Source organism: Rhizopus microsporus (genome assembly GCF_002708625.1).
Source record: "Rhizopus microsporus ATCC 52813 unplaced genomic scaffold scaffold_1, whole genome shotgun sequence".
Taxonomy (NCBI): Eukaryota; Fungi; Mucoromycota; class Mucoromycetes; order Mucorales; family Rhizopodaceae; genus Rhizopus; species Rhizopus microsporus.
In genome coordinates, this window is record NW_019671916.1 from 2,600,863 (window position 1) to 2,622,152 (window position 21,290).

General features: G+C 38.2%; 10 protein-coding genes across 10 annotated transcripts; 5 read left to right on the plus strand and 5 right to left on the minus strand.

Annotated features, from left to right (window-relative positions):
* On the minus strand, positions 1 to 3,760 carry RHIMIDRAFT_255156 (uncharacterized protein). The gene is made up of 9 exons (XM_023611146.1): positions 3,492 to 3,760; positions 3,220 to 3,435; positions 2,937 to 3,161; positions 2,676 to 2,885; positions 2,376 to 2,603; positions 1,228 to 2,311; positions 805 to 1,169; positions 350 to 758; positions 1 to 303 (listed from the first exon to the last, which is right to left on the minus strand). The coding sequence occupies exons 1-9, from the start codon at positions 3,648 to 3,650 to the stop codon at positions 254 to 256; spliced, it is 2,946 nt and encodes a 981-aa protein (XP_023471675.1). The 5' UTR covers positions 3,651 to 3,760; the 3' UTR covers positions 1 to 253.
* A 1,472-nt stretch (positions 3,761 to 5,232) lies between these two features.
* On the plus strand, positions 5,233 to 6,357 carry RHIMIDRAFT_285106 (putative arsenite translocating ATPase; the record flags this gene model as incomplete). The annotated part of the gene is made up of 4 exons (XM_023613241.1): positions 5,233 to 5,332; positions 5,384 to 5,590; positions 5,638 to 5,987; positions 6,034 to 6,357. The coding sequence occupies 4 exons, from the start codon at positions 5,233 to 5,235 to the stop codon at positions 6,355 to 6,357; spliced, it is 981 nt and encodes a 326-aa protein (XP_023471676.1).
* A 102-nt stretch (positions 6,358 to 6,459) lies between these two features.
* On the plus strand, positions 6,460 to 7,732 carry RHIMIDRAFT_243959 (DnaJ-domain-containing protein; the record flags this gene model as incomplete). Its single annotated transcript, XM_023610006.1, has 2 exons — positions 6,460 to 6,570; positions 6,620 to 7,732. 2 exons carry the CDS (start codon positions 6,460 to 6,462, stop codon positions 7,730 to 7,732), a joined length of 1,224 nt encoding a protein of 407 aa, XP_023471677.1.
* A 218-nt stretch (positions 7,733 to 7,950) lies between these two features.
* RHIMIDRAFT_233392 (uncharacterized protein) lies at positions 7,951 to 9,048 on the plus strand (the record flags this gene model as incomplete). Its single annotated transcript, XM_023607948.1, has 1 exon — positions 7,951 to 9,048. The coding sequence occupies one exon, from the start codon at positions 7,951 to 7,953 to the stop codon at positions 9,046 to 9,048; it is 1,098 nt and encodes a 365-aa protein (XP_023471678.1).
* A 108-nt stretch (positions 9,049 to 9,156) lies between these two features.
* On the minus strand, positions 9,157 to 11,566 carry RHIMIDRAFT_297297 (SPX-domain-containing protein; the record flags this gene model as incomplete). The annotated part of the gene is made up of 2 exons (XM_023614272.1): positions 9,157 to 11,444; positions 11,502 to 11,566. 2 exons carry the CDS (start codon positions 11,561 to 11,563, stop codon positions 9,206 to 9,208), a joined length of 2,301 nt encoding a protein of 766 aa, XP_023471679.1. The 3' UTR covers positions 9,157 to 9,205.
* A 1,722-nt stretch (positions 11,567 to 13,288) lies between these two features.
* RHIMIDRAFT_210896 (ribosomal protein S16) lies at positions 13,289 to 13,952 on the plus strand. The gene is made up of 2 exons (XM_023607184.1): positions 13,289 to 13,702; positions 13,756 to 13,952. The coding sequence occupies exons 1-2, from the start codon at positions 13,466 to 13,468 to the stop codon at positions 13,822 to 13,824; spliced, it is 306 nt and encodes a 101-aa protein (XP_023471680.1). The 5' UTR covers positions 13,289 to 13,465; the 3' UTR covers positions 13,825 to 13,952.
* An 850-nt stretch (positions 13,953 to 14,802) lies between these two features.
* RHIMIDRAFT_196243 (Metallo-hydrolase/oxidoreductase) lies at positions 14,803 to 15,933 on the plus strand (the record flags this gene model as incomplete). The annotated part of the gene is made up of 6 exons (XM_023606111.1): positions 14,803 to 14,881; positions 14,935 to 15,083; positions 15,131 to 15,178; positions 15,241 to 15,483; positions 15,539 to 15,679; positions 15,733 to 15,933. 6 exons carry the CDS (start codon positions 14,803 to 14,805, stop codon positions 15,931 to 15,933), a joined length of 861 nt encoding a protein of 286 aa, XP_023471681.1.
* Positions 15,934 to 16,040: 107 nt separating this feature from the next.
* Positions 16,041 to 17,670, minus strand: RHIMIDRAFT_195722 (PCI-domain-containing protein; the record flags this gene model as incomplete). The annotated part of the gene is made up of 7 exons (XM_023606063.1): positions 16,041 to 16,073; positions 16,127 to 16,795; positions 16,818 to 17,099; positions 17,149 to 17,256; positions 17,306 to 17,434; positions 17,492 to 17,551; positions 17,608 to 17,670. The coding sequence occupies 7 exons, from the start codon at positions 17,668 to 17,670 to the stop codon at positions 16,041 to 16,043; spliced, it is 1,344 nt and encodes a 447-aa protein (XP_023471682.1).
* An 830-nt stretch (positions 17,671 to 18,500) lies between these two features.
* RHIMIDRAFT_233397 (uncharacterized protein) lies at positions 18,501 to 19,292 on the minus strand (the record flags this gene model as incomplete). Its single annotated transcript, XM_023607949.1, has 3 exons — positions 18,501 to 18,714; positions 18,767 to 18,922; positions 18,988 to 19,292. 3 exons carry the CDS (start codon positions 19,290 to 19,292, stop codon positions 18,501 to 18,503), a joined length of 675 nt encoding a protein of 224 aa, XP_023471683.1.
* A 67-nt stretch (positions 19,293 to 19,359) lies between these two features.
* Positions 19,360 to 20,424, minus strand: RHIMIDRAFT_243966 (uncharacterized protein; the record flags this gene model as incomplete). The annotated part of the gene is made up of 6 exons (XM_023610007.1): positions 19,360 to 19,415; positions 19,480 to 19,636; positions 19,742 to 20,064; positions 20,117 to 20,230; positions 20,281 to 20,345; positions 20,420 to 20,424. 6 exons carry the CDS (start codon positions 20,422 to 20,424, stop codon positions 19,360 to 19,362), a joined length of 720 nt encoding a protein of 239 aa, XP_023471684.1.
* Between the last annotated feature and the right edge of the window lie 866 nt (positions 20,425 to 21,290).

The following is a 21,290-nucleotide window of genomic DNA, read 5'->3' on the forward strand; positions in this document are numbered from 1 at the left end:
AAACTTTGTTAAATATCCTCTACTCATCTTTTCAATAAACAAACACATTTAGCCAACATCATTGCCCATATGGCTTTATTATGACTGTCAAACCAAAGTATATTTAGTAAAAAGAAAGGAAACTTATTGTGTGTATCCCTCGTTTATATATAAAAAATCTAACAGAATAGGAAAATAAAAGTATAATATAGAATAGTATAATCATACAACTAAAAAGAAGAAGAAAAGGAAAGAAGAAATAGAGGGGGGTAAATTACTTGGCTGGCTGATTGATTGACATGCTATTAAGCAAATTTTGAACAACTATAAAAATGTTAATTAAAAGAATGGTCTGTATTAAACTACTTACGAACTGTTTCATCAGCAAACGAATGGTTTTGTGAGAACAAAGTTGGATAATGATGTTGTCCTCTTGACGCTGTTGTTGTCGTGGGTGTTGAAGCAGATGCTGATAAAAAGGCCGATATGGGCTTATTATGATGAGATGCTGTAGTAGAAGATGGATAAATTAAAGGTGGACTTTGGGTATGGATATAGTTTTGGAAAGAGGGTAAAGTACCGGTATGTTGTCTTTCTTCTAGTACAATATCTGGCATGGATTGACTTGAATGCATAGAGCTGTTATTACTACCTGTGGATGTAGAAGACGTGGGCATAATGTATGAATTAAAATCATGATTGCTTGTCGACGTTTTACTGCTGTTCAAGGCTGGATAAAATCCTCCATGGTTCGTGTTGGCAGTTGGAGGCGCGTATATCTAAAAGAAATATGAGTAAAGCTTACGAGCTACAATAACAATTTACCATCGAATGAGACTTGCTTTCCATGGGTCCTGTTATCGGTGGACTACCCACGAATCCATTCAGTTGATGCCCATTCGTACCCCAGATATCTAATCCTCCAGGTGGGCTTGTCGGCGGAACGCTGCGAAAGAGTGAAGGTGGTGGACCTCTCTCAGCTGGCGTGTCAAAGATGGCGCGGATGTTCTCGGCTGTTCGAGTTGAACTTATATCTCTAAAGTTTCTCCAAGAGGCATCCAATGCACTCGCTGTCGTCGTGGTTGGGTAATCAAAAAGAGAATAACTCTTGAGACTATTGTTGTTGTTCAACACAGACTGGAAATCATTCAAGATAGATGAAGATGACGACGTCGTAGGCGATACAAGATCTGTTCAAGATAATATAAAGCATAAGTTATCAAAAAAGGAACAATCGTCACTCTTTACCTGAAGCCATAATGGGTGGAGGAAGAATTTTGCTATCAAACACATGAAAGGGGGTTGCTGCAGTTGACACACTGGGTTGGATGCCTTCTTTAGGCAGAGCGTGATAATGACCGTTGACTGCGTGATGAAGGGTCGTGCTTCCTTCATACAAAGCAATCTGTTGACTCTTCAAGTAATCCGTGGCTATCTTTAAGGCGACAGACAAGGCATCTATGTTTCCCTTAACTGTCTTGAAGGTGATAATTTCGTCCTTTTCAATGTTTTCATCAGCTTGCTCTTGTGCTTTCCACTCTGTCTGAATGTTGCACTCCTTTGAGATACGCTGAACAACTTCCTTTTCAAATGACTCAGACTTCAATGTTGGTATCAATTGGGATGAGAAAGGTATATATAGCTTGTATTCTTCGGGCAGGATAGATCTCACCATTTGCACAGCGACCTCTACCTGAGATTCAGGACCTATAATCGTTAGTGTATCACTCGCCAGCTCATCATCAGGCCAAATCAAGCGTGTGTTGGTCTTTTTGGCCGCTTCTGCTAAGAAAGCAGCTTGATCACGCATCAAGGTGCGACGAAGCCAAAAGGGTACGTCATGCATGACCTGCTCGACGCAATCTCGATCCTTTGGATTGATTAGCTCCATGACAGCATGCCGTAAGTTATCCAGATTGACTTGGTTCTTCATGGGTGTGCGTGCGACGACATTGTCTTCGTTGTCATAGTACCCGCCCAAGGCAGCAAATTCTTCTGCGTTTGAAAACTTGACATAAACACCATACTTTTTCATGATGCGCTGAATGTTTTTGCCACCCACACCAATGATCCTTTTATGGTATACCTCGGGTACGTAAAATGATATCTCTGCAGGCAATTCCTCTTGCAGCAATGTTAAACCGTCCAGAGCCTTTGTGAAACTGTTACTTTCGACTTCGATAATAAAGTTGTATTCACTGAATGGAACAAACTTGATCTTGGCTCCTGAAGTCTTCATGATCTTGTTGATCTTGCCACTCTTTTTGCCGCTGATAAATTCTCGCTGGTCGTTGGAAAGTTCAACATTGAAAACTGTGCTTTGATGAAACATCTGTATTTTTGCACGCGCGCGTATATGTTAGTGCTTATTGCATTTCAATTTTATAAATATTTACCTTCAAGAATGCCATGTCATGGAGACGCTGATAGACATTACGTATTGCTCGCTCCGTTCCATGGACTTCGATACGGCTTGGATCAGGCAAGTAAGCGACTTCAGCATGTGATATCTGAGATAACTGAGAGACAAGGCTTGAAATGTTGGGTAAAAAAGTGTGGGCATTTTCAACTCCATAGATGTCACGGTGATTAAAATAGAAGCAAGCTTCGTAGACGCCACAAGCCTACAAAAGAATAAAAAGAGTATGTTAGCACGTTTTTTTTAAAAAAAAAACCATGATTCACAGGATGCTTACCAAATGATGAAGTGAACGTAAAGTACGTTCAACATTGACTTGATTCTCTGCATAAACCGTAACCAGGTTACTGCCAGTGCCCATCTTTGGGAAATGAATAAAGGAGGCATTATCACGCATTATTTTCCTTAGATCGTTTCTTTTATGTAATAACATCCAATCTAATTTACGTGGATGTAGTACAGCTTCTTTTTGATGAAGGATTTTTGCCTAAAAATATCCTCTTTTAGTGACAAAATTTTCTTAAAGAAGCTGATATACCTTTTCATTTGCAAGTTGATTCAGTCTTTCTTTGACGCGTGCTACCTGCTGTGATTCTCCAGAGATATAGATGAAAGGGCTGTCATTTGTCGATAAAAATGGTGATGGAAAATAGACCGAAGTAGCTGTTTCTTCCAAAATGGATTGAAGTCCGGTTCGTTTCCGTCCGCATATTAATTGATGCAATTTGTATGGAATATTTAATGTATCTACATTCAGCTTTGACTAAGCATGCATAAAAAAGTATATCAGCACACATAAAAAGGGTCCATGTTCTCTTTACCTGTTTATCTAACATGACCAACACTTTGACTCTAGCACTCTCAGCTTGGTCGGGTATACCAGTGATAAGGATGTTCACTGTGTTTTGTAAGGTAAATGAAGATTGAGCAATGGGTTCAGTGACAGTGATGGCTGTATTGGTTTCTGCTGCAATTTTATCGCATTCTATACGTAATTGATTACAATCTTGATCAGGGATCTTTATATTCAAGTGGATCTAAAGATCAATTTTATATGTCAGCTGTAGTCAATTATAAAGTAAACAATTTATACTTTGGTAGGATATAGATTTAGTAATTCAGTCCTTGTTGCCATCACATTGTCTTTTTGACCTGTGAGCGTAATATTGGTGCCTTCCACTGAAATTTGACAGGTCAAAGAGGTTGGTAATGTATCGACTTGTCCAAAATAAAATGAAAACGCACAAGTCATAATCGTCTTGTTTTATCCCCTTCCTTCCTTCTTTTTTTTTCTTTGAAAAAAAAAAAGAGAAACCTTTATTTTTCTTTATGAAAAGAAAAAAAAAATAGACGAAAAAGGAGACTCAAAAAATTGAGAATAAAATATTAAGAAACATATTTTCTTTTTTTGCTTCTTTATTGTTAAATTAAATAAAAGTCATATGCACCCCCCTTTCATGTCAACATAAGCCTATGCCTGTAAATGATTTGTATATGAAAGGACGTCTTTTTCTATATAATTTGTTGCTTAGAAACAAATTTATTCTCTCCCCCCAGACCTCTTATTCTCCCCCCCCCTTGTAAGGAGTGATATATTTTATGGCTATTGGCTATGTTTCGAACAGTCAGTCACTCCACAACAAAAAAGTTTTTCTCTTTTTTAAAATGACTATTTCTTAAATCTATGGTCAACTTGGTTTAATTCATTGCTTTATTACAGCTGCTTTTTTCTATATAACTTCATTTTTTTTAGTACAAGTGCAAATATATGTATCTGATTGTTCCTACATTATAACCAGCTCACTACAGTCGGACTGCAGATGCGCTACTTGAGTTATTCGAGCCGCGCAACTTTTTCTGTATCAATAAAACTACTCTTCTTCATCCTTATATAAAAGTCAAATATTGCCAGATTTTATTATGAATAATTTTAAAAGTAACAGAAAAGAAACAGCGAGATTGTTTACCAAAGCAACTTGCAAATAAACTACGAACAGAAAATGTAAGCTGAGAGCAAACAAAATGTCTCCGATAAAACACCAGACCATTCTTTCAGACTTGATAAGCAAAAACCAAGCGACCCTGTTTTACTCATAAAGGTCAAAGCAAGATCAAATCAATAAGATACTGTCTCTCAACATAGAAGTAAACCAAGTGGTTATATGTCAAATTATTCCAATGATAAGAATGCCAACAAGACGCGTAACTTAATAAGAGCAGTAGCAAGAAATTCTTAAAAGAACTCGGTTATTTTAGTATCAGCGGACGAGATAAAGCCATCTCTGATATTACCATGCAAAAGACTCACAGACTGATTACGTATTGCTTTAAAGAATGAGTGACAGACAAGAAGGAAGGACGCTTACTTGATAAAAGACAATTCACTAAATCATACTTCTTCGTCGCACCGGATATTTTCTGTAGTAAGATGGTCATGACACGCTCCAAGATTAGCATCGGCCTACAGCTTATTCCTATGAGTATTATAATCATTTACAGTTAAATTCATGAACAACATAGTATTAATAACTATAATAGCTCTTTTACTACCACTGAGGTCATTCAGCTGAAGAAGAGGATATTCCTTCTTGTATCCTTTTGAAAGACAAGAATGAACGTTAAAAAATGTCTCAGTTTAGATTAAAGCTGAAGTTTAAAAGAGTCCCAGCTGTCATTGAACTGACACAACGGGTGAACCATTTGTGGACCCCTCTCTGTCTCTCTGTCTTTGCCAGTTGATTAGCCAATAAAAACGCTTCAAGTGTCCTCTCTCTCTCTTTCACACAGTTCCTCTTTCTTTTTTTTCCCCTTAATAAACATTCATCATGTCGGACATGTCAGACGACGAATTTCAACCACTTGAACCCACTCTTCAGAATATTCTCGATCAAACATCACTTCACTGGATCTTTGTGGGTGGAAAGGGTGGTGTTGGTAAGTGATTGTTATTCCGATGGAATGTTTTTTTGTTCTAATTGATTTCAGGTAAAACCACCACGTCTTGTTCTTTGGCTGTTCAACTTTCCAAAGTGCGTGAATCTGTCTTGTTGATCTCTACGGATCCTGCCCATAACTTATCTGACGCATTTGGACAAAAGTTTTCCAAGGAAGCAACTCTGGTCAATGGTTTCAGTAACTTGTATGCAATGGAAATTGACCCTACTTCTAGTATTCAAGAGATGATTGAACAATGTAAGCAAAAGATGAGAATACAGAGATTAAAGCTAATATTGTTATAGCTGAGCAAAATAACCCTATGGGAGGTATGATGCAGGATTTGGCGTTTGCTATTCCTGGTGTTGACGAAGCTATGGGATTCGCTGAAGTGATGAAACAAGTAAAGACCATGTCTTACTCAGTTGTGGTCTTTGATACTGCACCCACTGGACACACGCTTCGTTTCTTATCGTTCCCCACTGTATTAGAAAAGGCACTTGCAAAGATTAGTGGATTAAGTAGCCGTTTTGGTCCAATGGTTCAACAAGTATCAGGTATGATGGGTATGAACGCCAATCAAGAGGATATGTTTTCAAAATTAGAGGAAATGAGATCCATTATTAACGAAGTCAATAAGCAGTTCAAAGATCCTGTAAGTATGCTTTTTGTTATTTAAACAATGTGCTCATATTTAATAGAATACAACCACCTTTGTCTGTGTTTGTATCTCTGAATTCTTGTCTTTATATGAAACAGAACGAATGATTCAAGAATTGACTTCTTATCATATTGATACGCACAACATTGTCGTCAATCAATTATTATTCCCTAAAGAAGATTCCAACTGTGAACATTGTACTGTTAGACACAAGATGCAGCAAAAGTATTTAGATCAAATCTATGATCTTTATGAAGATTTCCATATTGTTCGTATGCCTTTATTAACAAAAGAAGTTCGTGGTGTTGAAGAAATCAAGGAGTTCTCAAAGATGTTGGTTGAACCATTTCAAGAAAAAAAATAAAACTAAGCCAATCAAATTACTTGGTTCGAAATCACTAGAAAGTTTTTTTTTCTTCTTATTAATTCCCCCTTTTTTTTCGATTGTTTCTTTCTTTTCTTTATTATGGTTGCCGATACTAAATTTTACGATATCTTGGGTGTGAGTCCAACTGCTACAGACAGTGAACTCAAAAAGGCTTACAGAAAGCTTGCTTTAAAGTATCATCCAGACAAGGTATTTATATATTTATACTTACTAAACAAGATCTGACCATCTCTTGTAGAATCCTGATGCCGGTGACAAATTCAAAGAGATTTCTCATGCTTACGAAATCTTGTCTGATCCCGAAAAGAGAGAAATCTATGACCAATATGGTGAAGAAGGCTTAAACGGTCAAGGTGGAATGGGTGGTATGAACGCTGAAGATTTGTTCTCTCAATTATTTGGAGGTGGAGGATTTTTCGGTGGAGGTGGCCGTCGTGGACCTCAAGGACCTCGTCGTGGTAAAGACATGGTGCACCAATTGAAAGTGAGTCTTGAAGACCTTTACCTTGGAAAGACCAGCAAATTGGCTTTGCAAAAGAATGTGCTCTGTAACAAGTGTGATGGCAAAGGAGGCAAAGAAGGTGCAGTTCAAACTTGTAAAGGCTGTAATGGACAAGGTATCCGTATCATGATGAGACAAATGGGTCCCATGATTCAGCAAGTGCAGCAAGCATGTCCTGAATGCCGTGGTACGGGTGAAGTCATTAACGAAAAGGACCGTTGTAAACAATGTCTGGGTAAAAAGATTGTAACCGAACGAAAGATTCTCGAAGTTCATATCGAACGTGGTATGCGTGGAGGTCAAAAGATTACATTCTCTGGTGAAGGAGATCAAGCACCTGGTATCATTCCTGGTGATATCATCATCGTCCTTGAAGAAAAGCCTCATCCTCGCTTCACTCGTAAAGGAGATGACCTCGTTTACGAAGCCAAGATTGATCTTTTGACTGCCTTGGCTGGTGGTCAATTTGCTATACCCCACTTAGATGATCGTGTTCTTTTGGTGAATGTGATTCCTGGTGAAACGATTCAACCTGACATGGTTAAAGTGATCCCCCATGAAGGTATGCCTATACATCGTATCGACAACCGTGGTCATCTCTTTGTCAAGTTCACTGTTGAATTCCCTCAATCTAACTGGACAGACGAAGAAACAATCAAAAAATTGGAAACCATCTTACCTCCTCGTCCCGCATTACCCACATTTCAAGATAAACATACTGACGACGTTGTCTTGGTGGATGCAGAAGGTTACCAAGCTAGAAACAGTGGTTCATCTCATGCATATCATGAAGATGATGACGACGATGATCATCACCATGGTCCCGGTGTCCAATGCGCTCAACAATAAAAAATTATTTAGAATGGCATATAATAAAATTCTTGTTTGAACAAGAGACACTGAACTTGTCCAATCATCTTTTATTTTTAACCAATCATTTAGTCCACGAATTGATATTTTTTACTTTATGCACGTGTGTGTCTGGTTGCTGTTGGCATAACAAAGCTTAAATAACATTTCCTTGTCTTCTTTTTTCTCTTTTTTTTCTTTTTTTTCTACTCTTTTAAATGACTCAAGATATCAACGTAGGTACGATTGATCTGAATAAACAAGAATCAAAGCCCAAAGCCACAATTGGGCTTCGACCTTACTTTGCAGAAACAGACAAGAAGTATGTTCAATACCTATTCTATTCGACCTATTTCAACCTTGTGCCCCAAGCTGTTCGTTTACGACTGCAGTCTCCCTTTCTTATCGCTCTATGGCTGGGTCTCTATGCACTCTTGATCACAACAGCAACACGATTAGCCAACAAGTACGAATGGCCATCTATGCTGACATTAACATTTCAAGTCTTTGTCACTCTGGTCTCTGTAGGTGGAGGCGTTGTAGGTCTCTTTTGGTACTTGGATAAGTTTGATGTAACATACAGAGTGATTGAAGGAATCGAAAATGACTTGAAGGAACCTGATGTTTACTACCGAGGTACACCGGGTGATATACGTAAAGGTAATTTCTGGGTGCTCACGCTCAATGATGAGATCGTGGGTTGTATCGGCATGGACCATAATCAAGAACCGGTCATTGACCAAAGTATAAAAGAAAGCAAGTATGTGAGAGCGTCTGAGCGTCCGAGTACTGCTGATGCCCCCGAGATCCAGACAGCCGAGTGGAAGAAGACGGCCTATGTGTTGGCGAAATTAGATGATTGGATTCGATTGGTCTTGGTAGGCGCTTTTGATTTCGTCCGAGACATCTATTTGAAGCTGAACAATGTTCAAATTGAAGAACGCCGTCAAAAGATCTTATTTGAAGCACACAAGCCTCGGGAGGCCAGTGTCAGACGATTAGCTGTCAAATTGGAATGTCAGGGCCATGGACTGTCAACCGTGTTGTTGAAGCGAGTTGCCTTTTGGGCTCATGCACATCAGATAGAGTATCTCTATGCAGAGACTGACGAGTTACAGACAAAGATGGCAGAGATTTTGGAGAAGAGACACGGTTATAAGCTTGTTTCGAAAGAAAAGCTGGGATATTTCAGAACCAGATCAGTGTATCGCCTTGATGTCAAGCTCTGGATGAGTCAGGAACTCGAAAAGAGAGCAGAGGAAAAGAGAAGAGAAGATGAATTGAAGGAGGAAGAAGAACTGAAAGCTTTTGAATAATTTGTATAATAATAAAAATGTTATAGACAATTGTGTAGTTTCTAGATTTTATTATTATTGTTGTTATTATTGCTGTATAAATGTATGTTACAATGCTTTTTAGAAAATTAAATGAAAGAGTTGGTATGTTACAAGAATGATTACACAAAGAGAAGCATTAATAGCCAACAGCAGACATGATACCATATCCGAGAGTGAAGATCAAGATTGTTACAGCCACACTGACAGGGATACCGACGATAAGGAAATCCTTGGCCCTAAGATAAGGTTTGCCCGTCTGATCTTCCATCATGATGGCAGACATGTTTGGATAACCTGACACGGGAAGACCCATACCGGCAGAGCAAGCAAGGCCTGCACCCATGACGAGCAAATTGGGATGGGGCACAGGTAAGTTCTTACCAACCTGTTGGACAATAGGCACGATGATGAGAGCAGCAACTGTATGAGAGACAAAAGTAGAAAAGACGAGCAAGAGGAAAGCAAAGATGGCAAGGATCGCGATCGGTTGCAAGTTTTGAACACCGTCCTTGATACGGAGAGCGATATCTTGAAGCAGACCTGAGGAAGTGACGGCATTACCAAGAGCCATACCACCTTGAGCGAGCACGACGACAGACCAGAGGAAGGCGTTCAGGTCATTCTTATTTAAGATACCAGTACCAAAAAAGACAAACAGTGGGATGGTGGCGATGATGCCTGTGTCACCAATATGAGACTCGAGTGCACTTTCGGCACACCAGAGAGCGATGGTAAGGATGGTAATGAGCATAATAAAGGCTTGAGTCCAGGTGAACTTGCTGCGAGTTGCTTTGATCTTGTTCAAGTGGGGCACAGTTCGGTCAGGCCTGTAGATGAGCAATAACAAGCCCCAGCAGATGAAGATACTGATGATGGAGATGGGAAGAGCCACGCCAAACCAGATACCCCAGCCTGGGTTGGGGTTCATGTATTGCAAGGTAACAATGTTTTGAGGAGAAGAGATGGGTGATGTCATGCCGCCAATACAACTAGCCAAGGCAATACCAAGCAACAAACAAGGCGCAACAGTTGAGCCATTAGGAAGTGTACGCAAGATAGGATCGATCAGGGAGAAACAAAGGACGGGAGTGGCCACATTGGAGATCCACATACATAGAAAAGCAGCTACGACCATGATGGAAAGCAAGACCCAGCGAGGACGTGTACCAGCACGAGAGAGGACATGAGTAGCAAAGGCTTTGGCAATACCATATTTAGATAATGCAGCAGCAAGTGCAAATCCACCAAGGAGCATCATAATTGTTCCGCTAAACATGGACGAAAAGACGGATTTGGATGCAGCCTTTGCCGTCATTGGTGTTCCGTCTGCATTGCACATAATGCCTAGCAAGACAATTAAGAAAGGGATTAACAGAGAAGTAGCGTAGAGAGGAATGGCTTCAGTAGCCCACATGACGGCAGCAAAGATGAGTAGAGCAAAGCAGTAGTTTTCTTGAGTATCATTAAAGATGTTAACGTTGAGAAAGATGGCAAACAGGACAACAGACAGTAAGAAGAACATGATGCTATGGGCCAGCTCAGCAGGAACTCGATGCTGTGTGAAAGGAATAGGATAGCTCTTGGATGGCTTGCTTGGCTTGACATGAGCATCCAGTACTTTACGTTCTTGACTGACCATATCCTTCCAGACAGTGTTACGGTCATAGGCAATCTGATCTCTCAAGTGGGTCTTCATCTGACGGACAGCGATAGCAACTTGGCCATTACAGAAAGCATCGGCATAAAGACGTTCAACACGCTCGATTTGAGAACGAAGAACCTGAGTGGTTTGAGGCATGAAAGGTCTAGAATCAAGCACCATTTTCTTCAAATACTGACTTCTTAAGTTTCCGTCGAGAACTTTGTCATGTTTCTTCAAAATCTTGTCAAAGGCCATACGATTGAGTTCCACATAAGAATCAAGCTCAGACAAGGAAACGTAGAGAGATATCAGTTGGGTACGAAGATCAACTAGCTGCTCAACATATCGATCATGATGACTTTCAGTACTGAAGCGAGATTCGACAGACATTTTACGGCGGAGTTCTTTATCAGATACTACTTCTTTGACAGCCAAGTTATGAGTGGAATCTAGCTCAGTCAACGGAGAATTGTATGGGACATCATGGAAGTTTTGAGTAGGCAATGCTTCAGTCAGAGCTCGAGCGAGTTCATCCAACTGATTGTATAATTCCGATTCCTTTTCAGAGTAAAAGGTGAACACTTTTTCAAGCTGTAAATCTAATTGGGACATGAACTTGTCTTCTCCATGAGTGATGATAGAACTTGCTTTTTCTTGATCAGTAACCGACTGATTCAAGTTATCGACTTTTTCCTTTTCAATTTGAAAAATGATCTTTTTTAGTTGATCGTATCTATTATTAAACATGGTTAAAAAGGGGAAGAAATATAGAGAATAGGAGTATTCTTACGCAACATAGGAATCAATCCAGTCAGGAACTGCATTGAACTGCAGTGAGTGAGAAAACTTCATTTTTTATATGTATAAAGAGAAAAAGAAGGAGGTCAAGCAATAAAGAAGTTTCCGGATTATATAAAAAAACTAATTGGAAATCAAACCGTCCCTTTTTATCTCTTTTGAAAAAAGGAACATTGCCCTTTATATATACAAGTAAATGGAGTTCAAAAAGAAGGAAATATTTTCAAAGATATTCAAAGAGCGTAGGCTCTGTATTACATATTTATAGCTTGTGATTGGATAGATTAGGTCCTCACACGACACCACGTGTGGTACCTTGACTCCATTTGATTCGTACACTCGCTCTTTTTATTCTTCCCCTGGTTTCCATGCTAACAATAACAGCTTCTCTTGATGTGATATAAGAAAACGACCATTTAATAAATTGAAAAGAAGAAAGGGGCAAAAATATGCGTTATAAAGTATTCAAAATATGAAATTTTTATTAATTCTTTATATGGAAAAGTCAGAAACAAGGTACTATGGAAACTGTTGATCCTCTTCATCAGCCAATCATCTTGGGCACGTGTGTTAAATAACATTTTCAGTGGAGAGAGAGGATTAATACCCCGAAAGATACCAAGAAAAACAAAGGATTATTTTTGGGAAATTAAATGAGATCAAGATAAATAAAGGCCCGAGAATATGTCAAGAGTTTAACCGCGTTATACAATCGCCCTACTCCCCATGCTTGAAACGTTTGGCGCATATTTTAAAAATAAATTTACTATTCATATATAATTCAAACATCAGAATATAAATGGTGACCTTGGTGAAAAAAGAAAAGATGGAGGAAGTATTTAGCGCTCTCCCAGCCGCGCTTCATTCTTAGTAATATATACATCATTTTCCGCAAATAGATTGCATAATCACTTTATGGCGTAACTGTGTAATCTTTTACAAAGGCTTTTTATTAAACAAATTTGTAGTTTTGAATAACGACAGAACCCTTGAAGGCCTTTCAAGCAGACATTGTTACAAGCTTCAGTTATTCTTGTAGTTAGATTTTCTTCTTTTATTATTCTCTTTTGCATATTGCTTTTGACCACAGACTAAAAATGCTCAATCGAATAAAGCTCTGGAGAAGTATGATGGAAGATCTACGCATTCATATCCGCATTATACTGACTTGCTGCAACTCTTCTTTAGTGTAACCACCATTCATCAAAATCTCTTTTGGGTCATGTTTCTCTCTTCGCAACTGTTACTCCCATACGTTCCTTGATTTCATGAGCAATATTTGATCATACAAGAACTGGGTCACAATGATTGCCCATCAGTAAAACAGCACGATATGCTTGGCTGTCGATAACGCCGTGAAGCAAGTCAATTATTTCCAGCGAAACTGAATGATGAATCTGGCAAAATGTCCGAAACAGGATCATTGTAAGCGTGACAAAAGCGTATACCAGCACAATTCATTTCTCTAATGGATTGTGACGAGAGAGAACGCTGAATATTTGATAGCAGTTCAGTTCCAGACATGAGAGTCCTGAAACGATTACTTTGGCCACAAACGTAATTTTAATCATTGGGCAGATTCACGCCTTTCTGGGAGATAAAGCCAACAGTTTTTAATGGATTTATTAAAAATTAACCAGTTGAAAAAAAGAAAACGAGAGTGCTTTGAACATTATCCTTGTTACTTGTTGTACTAAATATGTTAGCTTAGCACCTAGCAACACTGCGTCATCGCCAACAGGCGCACCAGACTCAAAGCACGGAAGCATGTTCAACCTGTAAATAGATGCGCTTTTAGAAAGGCTGAATTTGCACCTACAAAATAGCTCAGTCTTTGGATGATTTTTATTTGATGAGGCAGGTGTGCCTGTGAACTTGTGTGACGGCTTTTTACAACAGGGTTTAGAAAAACTTGAAGGACTCTTGGGGACTGATTGATCCTTCAACAAACAAGCCATGGTTGTCCGCATTCGCCTTGCTCGCCACGGTCGCCGTAATCTACCTTTCTACAACATTGTTGTAGCCAATGCTCGAACAGCTCGTAACAGCAAACCTATTGAAAAGATTGGAACATATAATCCAATTCCTGACAGAGAAGGAAACAAAATGATCACTTTAAACTTTGAACGTGCCAAGTATTGGTTAACAGTAGGAGCACAACCATCTGAGCCCGTCGAAAAGTTGCTCGTTAAAGTAAGAGTTTTTATTTAAATATCCTCTTGTCCATCAACTAAAATGTTAATTAGGCTGATTTATTACCCCAAGCACCCAAACCTTGGATGGAGACAGCAGCCAAGAAATTTAAGGATTCATAGACGATTAATACCAACCAACGCTTTTGTATAGGAGAACAAGTCTGTTTATTAGAATAAATGTACATTTGTGCTTAAGACTCAACAATCATTTTTAATAAAAAAAAAAAAGAAGTAATTATATGATGTGTGTGTGTCAATGTTGAATGAATTGTGTACAGCTATAGGAACAATAGTCTTTTTTAAAACCGTCTGCATTATCAAAGACTGTATTTATAATAGCAAAACCCGTTGCCGTTTATTGTAAGGCACCTTTACAAAGGTAATATTGTTCGATTCGGGCTTTCTACATGTAACCTTTTCCTAACTTGGGTTTCTGATTGGGAGCAAGATACTTGTTCAAACTTTGTATTCAAGTAGGTTCTATTGAGAAAAACATACCCCTAATGTTCTGAACAAGCAATCATAACTCCAGAACGTTTAAGCGATAGAATTAGTACTCCGGATCGTGGAAAAATAGAAATTCCACAAAGAATAAATGCCTGTTCTATATTTTCATAGCATTTCTTTTCTATTCACTGCCCTACACACAAACATGTTACGATCCATCTTGCACAAAAGTCAGCCCTTTGTTGCATATCGCTTTTATTCTACATCAAGATCAGTCAAACAGATCACATCCAGTCAACTGACAGAGTGGATGAATCAAAAGACGTTGTATTCGGACATGGTTTTAGTCGATGTTCGAGAACGACCTGAAATTGAAGAAGACGGCAAGATCAAGGGTGCATTGAACATTCCCTTTAGTCTATCAGCCGATTTATTCAAAGGAGCATTGAGTGAATTTAATAAAGAGACGCCCGTACGTAATTAAAGATATGTATGGATGATTGACTCACACTTTTGTCACAGATCATCTTTCATTGTCGAGGAGGACGCCGCAGTGATGAGGCTGCTTTAATGGCAGAAAAACTAGGATATAAGGATTGCTATAATTTGGTAGGCGGAATTAAAGCATGGCAGGGCCCTGTACAATCCTTCATGAATAACCACTCCCCTTGGGTTCACACGATACTCGAAAAAGAAACAGAAACTGCTCAATATGTCGTGACAGACTTTGGTAACACACAACGTTAAATCGTATGATTTGTGTAATACTCATGGTCTCTATAGCAACCAAGGAAGCTTATATCATTGATCCTGTTCTTGATTATGATCCATTTGCTTCCAAAGTACACACAGCAACTGCAGATAATCTTTTGAGGTTCATTGAGAGTTATGAGCTAAATGTAACCAAGATTATTGAGACTCACGTTCATGCTGTAAGTTAAAGATGAATACGGGCTGTAGTCATAATAACACTGTATAGGATCATTTATCTTCTGCATTTTATTTGAAACAAAAGCTACCTTCCAAAGTATGAGCACGATATGTTTATATATATATATATTATATAATTGACTTTTATTTTCTATTTAGCCTGAGGTTTGTATTGGTGCCAATGTGACCAAAGTACAGAAGGCCTTTGGTGAACGATATAACTTAGGTTTGGACGAATTAAGTCCAACAGGCGAGCAATTCGACGTGCTTACCTCAGACAGCATGCAGTGGACTCTGGGTAAGGATATTCACTGTAGTGTTATTTCTACGCCCGGACATACACCTGCCTGTATGTCCTATCGCTTGGGTGATGCTGCTTTTGTAGGAGACACTCTGTTTATGGTAAACATAAAAAGACCCTGAGGCCTTATGTTTGTCTTATTCATCTTTATTGTAGCCTGATATCGGTACTGCTCGCTGTGACTTCCCCGGTGGAAGTGTCAAGGATATGTATGAAAGTATACATAAAATGTATAGCCAGTGGCCAGATGATACAAGGATCTACGTTGGCCACGATTACCCTGGTTCACATCGTTCGGTGAGTTAAAAAAACAACACATCATTTTATGTTTTCTAATATTCCACATTCAGTATGAATTTATGACATTATTGCAACAACATAAAAAATCAAACAAGATGATTAACGAAAATGTGAGCTTAGAAGAGTATTCAAAGATGCGTCAAGAAAGAGATAAAGCATTAAAAGCTCCTCGCTATATTCACCCTTCCATTCAAGTAAGTCCCTGCAAAAGCGTAGCATGGCATTTAATAATACTTTTCTTGTTTATTTAGACAAACTTGAGAGGAGGTATTTTGCCTACACCTGAAGTATCTATTCATGATAAAAAGACACTTTATCAGTTCTTTAAGATTCCCATTAGATGGGATAAATAATAGGCTTATTTAACCTTAGCTATGCTGTGTACCATTTCCTATTTTTATCCTATTAATAAATAATTCCCTGTCATTATATAATGGAGTTTACCTCTTTAGAAATCAAATGGCAGGTCTTTTCTATCAAGTTTAATAATGAGTTTATATCGCTTGACCAATCATTCAGTATCTGATTAGCATCTCTCTTGGGCTGAAAGTTGATGATGCCAGCAATGCGATCAATGCGAGCGTAAATTGTCTTTGTCACAACCAACTTGGATAAAAACTCTTCTGTATCTTTTTCATTCAAGTCAAGCAACTGAGTCAATCGCTTGGTTGTAATTCTTGTATAGTATTTTGCAATCACTCGAATGTTATGCTCGATCACTCGATGATGGAATTCCTTCCATCTCTTTTGTCCTTCTTCAGTTGATCGATTGAAAGCTATAGAGTGAGAAAGCAATGAGCCATATGTTTGTTCAATAGAGACCCATCTCATGATCTCTGTTGTAACAAAGAGTTTAGCAAGTTCTTGGTATTGAGAAATCTGTGCTAACTTGGGGTCTTGATATAATCGGTGCAGTAAATCAGACTGTTCGTTATCAAAGGGTGCTAAAATGACAAACAAGACAGCATTCTCGAGTGCATGCTTCCATTTTGTCTCATCTTGTTGAATTGATTCTGACTCGTAGATTTGTTTATAGTATTTGTGAACGTTCAAGTACTGGTCCTCGTGTAATGCGTGCTGAATCATCAATTCATAGAATCTTAGCTTGAGATCCTACAAGTTACTATTAGATAACCATCTCATCAATGTCATCAAGACTTGCCTCTGCTTCCTTATCTTGGAAGAACTTGGTGTTGATCTTTTTAGAGATAATCTGAGTTCTGACATAATCATGCTTGGCTAAGCACAACCTCATTTGTTCCAGAATAAAGTCAACTTTTTCACGTTTGTCCATAGAACCAAAGGTTTCGACTTGAAGTTCTTGAAGAATATCTGCTGCTTCCGTGATATTTCCTTCATCTTCGCGAATCTTTGATAAAAGTCGCGTAATACGTGCGCGTTCAACTTCAACATAAATCTAGTCATAGGTTTGCATAAGAGCACATACATTACATTCATTTTCCTACCTTTCCATCAGTAACAGTACGAAGTGTGTTGATCAATTCGAGCTTTGTTTCCATGTTGGGTGTAGAATCAAGATAGGTCATGGCTTCTTGGACCATTTTAGTTGTAGCCTACATTTTAAAATTAGTGGTGTTCATTCTTTACAGCCTGTTTACATACAGCTTTAAGTTGACCGTGCTTCTTTGAAAGTAAAACAATTTGCTCGTTCAAGAGTTTCCAATCTTTAACTTCAAAGCACAATTTGATCACTTGCACAAGAATACGACCTGTAGATGCTTGATCAGCAGCCTAATGTGTATTGTACTGTTAGTACAATAGATCTTGCTTGCAATTGTACCTATTTACATTTCTAGCTTGCTTTTCTAATGATAGTAATTTCTCAAGAGCTTCGTTTATTTTGCCTTGCTACATGTAGATTGCGCGGTTATTCAGTGTATACATAATAGACTAAGGGGACTTACTTTTGTCAAAGCTTCGGTTTCTGGTAAGAGAGCATCGACTTGAGGACTATAGTCCTTGTCCATTTTTTCTAATCTTCCTTCAGACATGATTTATTTCGAATAAAAAAGGGTGTAATTTAACGCGCTGCATTTGTGTGTCTTTTGAAATGATTACGAACACTTTAGGATACACGTAAGTCATCACCGAAGTGATGACGTAGGATCCATAGGGCCAATCAAAGTGGGTATGAAGTGGCTTGATCACCACCAGAGGTTGATTCTTTTTTTAGTGAGGGATTTCTTGATAGAATACTATAGTTTGACTCTACATAAGACATCAGGATGGAGTGTATATTCAAAGCAGCATTTATATCTCTTCGCCATACCTATTATTACTCATTAAAACTAATACTCTTATCATTTGCAGCTGGACACAATTTGCAGTGCTTCAACTGATAAATGACCGGAGGATAGCCTTCAGATAAAGTTCAGTAATAGCCCTAGTATATGACTTCATGCGTAATTTTACTTACTGTTGGGTTCTCTTTGTGAGCAATCCGATGTTCGACCAACAATCCTCTTCTTACCGTCCAAACATCGTAGAGTAGCATTTTTCTCCCCTTTCAGACGAACTTTCTTTTAATGTTACAAATACAATGATCTGCTTACTTATGTTTGCAAACAAGCTTTTGTCTTTCGTATTTGTTCTCGAGGCGCCGGTGACATTTGGAACAGGTCACACTTGTCCTGAACTTATCAACAGGAATTACTAATGCCCTTGTGTCAAAACCCTTTGAACTCTCTGTATATAAAATGAACATTAGTCTATTCAATAAACTGATAAAGTTGTTATACTACTCTACCTTCACAGGGATGGGGTGTACCCTGCTTTTGTTCCAGTCAAGCCTGCATCGCTATAGGCGATTACCGTTCGTTTTGCCTCTTTTGCAACTATTCCATTTGTTTTTTCTTTTCTTTGAATTTGTTCTGTGGGCAAGGGTATAAGGAGCACCAGCGGCAGTTTGACCCAATACAAGATCACACATACGGTTGTCTGTGATTTGTCTGTTTTGAACAAGGTATGCCTTCGTCTCATGATGACGATAGCTTTTCATAAAATCAAAAATTCTACAAGATACAAAACGATAAGTATGATAAACAAGGTCACTCAACTACTTACTTTTTTCTGTTTCTCCCGATGATTCTCAAGTACGTCAATATCTCACTGCTATTTGCAGCATCTACTACTGGAATCTCATCGTATACCTGCTGTATACCAGCCGCCTCTCTGTTCTTTAACTCTACCTTTCTCGCCCACTCAAAGCCCGAGCACATCCTAACGAAGTGTTAGTAAAAGGTTTTTTTTGCATTAAACAGAAGATTATATAAACTAGCGTATACTCACTTGTATTCAGCATTAGAAACTTTGTTGTGTTTTCTTTAATTGTTTTCTTATCTGGCATTTGTTCAGCTGAACAATCCATTGCAACAAATATATCCCGTAGGCCTATGTATATTGTAAGTATTGATATTTTCAAAATAATGTTCATGCCTGGATCTAGGCCGATTATTTTGTCGGTCATGACTATCCCTGTGAGCTCTTTCTTCAAGAGATATAGCCCCTTGTTCCAATTGCTCAGGTTGATTCTTCTTTTTATAAAGTTCATTTCGCTATCGTCTTGTGGAACTTGCTCTGTTTGAATCATTGATCAATATTTGAAGTGTATGAAAAGGTTTTTTCATTACCTATGGACTTCTTTATGAACAAGATTATCACCTATGTTCATTTGTCTTCCATCCGTAGCCCAACCTGGGATATGATTGACTTCCTTTAATAGATTTATAATTATGAATGATGAATAAGTTACTATTAAATTAACAATATAAACATACCTTGGCTGACGTTGCTTTTCTTCTTCTCTATGTGATTTAAGTTGAACAATGTTTTCCACAAGTTATTTTTCCAAACAACATCTCCGTAGTGGCCTTCAAAGCTATACTCCTCAATATACACTTGTTGGGGAATTTTTAGGCCAGCGTTGAAGCCTCTCTAGAGGACACCATGCATTGCATGAACACCGCTTAGCGGCACAAACACTATCAATGGTTATTATCGTTAATAATTTTTGATAATACTCATATATGGCTTGCGCACGCTATTGCTTGGTCTAGGCATAACATGCCAAGTCTTGCTCTTTGATTCTGGCTTTGATATTTCTTCTTTTAGTAGCTCTGCACTAAAGTATACAAGTTTCGCAGAGTTGTTTTTTGCATATATATAATCAGAAATTGACTTGAATGTATCATAGCTAAATACGTCTTTATATATGCCAAGTATTTTGCTAGATGAGATAATTAATAAGTCGCATTCAGAAGCCTTTTTTATAATATACTTGTATTGTGATTCAAACCCTTCTAGTCCAATATTGGTATCCTTGTATTCTTTGTAGAGCTCGATACTTTTAGCAGTTTTGGTTGCTAATAGATTACTGTAAGATGACACAACATAAAAGGTAATATATAAACTCACCAATGGTTCTAGGATTAAATGATTGGTCTATACTTTTCCTAAGACCTCGAAGGAACCCCAAAAGGACTCGAAAGATGTACAAGTTCACGTTTTGTGTAAGTTGTAAAAAAATATCTTCAAAATAAAATAAGATTACATAAATTGACTAGGTTATTTTAAATTACTTTGTATAATGGAAGAAGTATAGCTGCTCGATATTGCTACATGCAAACGGTCCAAGACAGGTATGCTATATAAATATTCTATTAAAGCCATTTAGTAACAATACGTATCACTGATATTAACAACAATCTCACCACTCACGCCATCCCTGAATATGACAATGTAGTTACTACTATTCTTTTTTGCTACGAAGCAGAATATGAAGAGCAATTCAGCAATACTGTCCAGAAAGCATACTAACTGGGGCCTTTACTAAAGCTGGACTGACGAGAAAGCAAAACCATTTCTTGGTCAATCTCTTGCTACTTCCTTGCGATCCAACATTAGACGATGCTCACTCCTATGGTATATATCTCTGATTGTTACTTTACATTAAGAAAAATGACTCATTTATAGAATCATATAAGTTTCTTTAGAAGAAACAACGAACGTGCTTAACACTTTGGTTCAGGAGCATATCGAAGCAGTAAAAAAAAAAACTCATGTTTTGAAAATGATAGCAATCGACTCATGTTGCTCGATCATGTGCAGCCAGCAATTGTCCGCTTGAACGAAGGCAAGATCAAGCGGTTAATGACGTCCCAAGAAGCTCCAGATCTTAAAAAAAGCATACTGCTTCCCAAGCTTTCCTCCTTCTACACCCGGTACACAACGTCATCCAATCATCGTATCTGATCCGCTTTCTTTTGGTGTTGAGGCCGCAAGTAAGCATATTCAAACTTTCCTTCGTTTGGTCAAGACGAGTGGACGTCCACTCAAAACTCGTGCAGTCGATTCCACTGTTGCTTTGTCCACAGATGTTTCTGCCAGTGATATCTTGGCTCAAGGTTCGTGGTTTTCTCGACAAATATTTACCATCCTTTATCGTTTGTTTCGTAACACTTTATTAAACTTTACTTTGTCGGCTCTCAGTACTTCTCTGCAATCATAACAGTAATTAAATTAAAGTTAAATACATTCACTTCATAGATAAATAAAGTCATATGAGCAAAGAAGAGGCTCTTTATTCCAT

What these genes read in the sequence shown, in the direction of transcription:
- RHIMIDRAFT_255156 (XM_023611146.1), bottom strand. Translation starts at nt 3,650, where the DNA reads ATGACTTGTGCGTTTTCATTTTATTTTGGACAAGTCGATACATTACCA. An exon ending in TCCACCCATTATGGCTTCAG is followed by an intron (nt 1,170 to 1,227) that starts GTAAAGAGTGAC and finishes TATCTTGAACAG; the next exon opens with ATCTTGTATCGCCTACGACG. An exon ending in AAAGCAAGTCTCATTCGATG is followed by an intron (nt 759 to 804) that starts GTAAATTGTTAT and finishes TATTTCTTTTAG; the next exon opens with ATATACGCGCCTCCAACTGC.
- RHIMIDRAFT_210896 (XM_023607184.1), top strand. Translation starts at nt 13,466, where the DNA reads ATGGTTGTCCGCATTCGCCTTGCTCGCCACGGTCGCCGTAATCTACCT. An exon ending in TCGAAAAGTTGCTCGTTAAA is followed by an intron (nt 13,703 to 13,755) that starts GTAAGAGTTTTT and finishes AATGTTAATTAG; the next exon opens with GCTGATTTATTACCCCAAGC.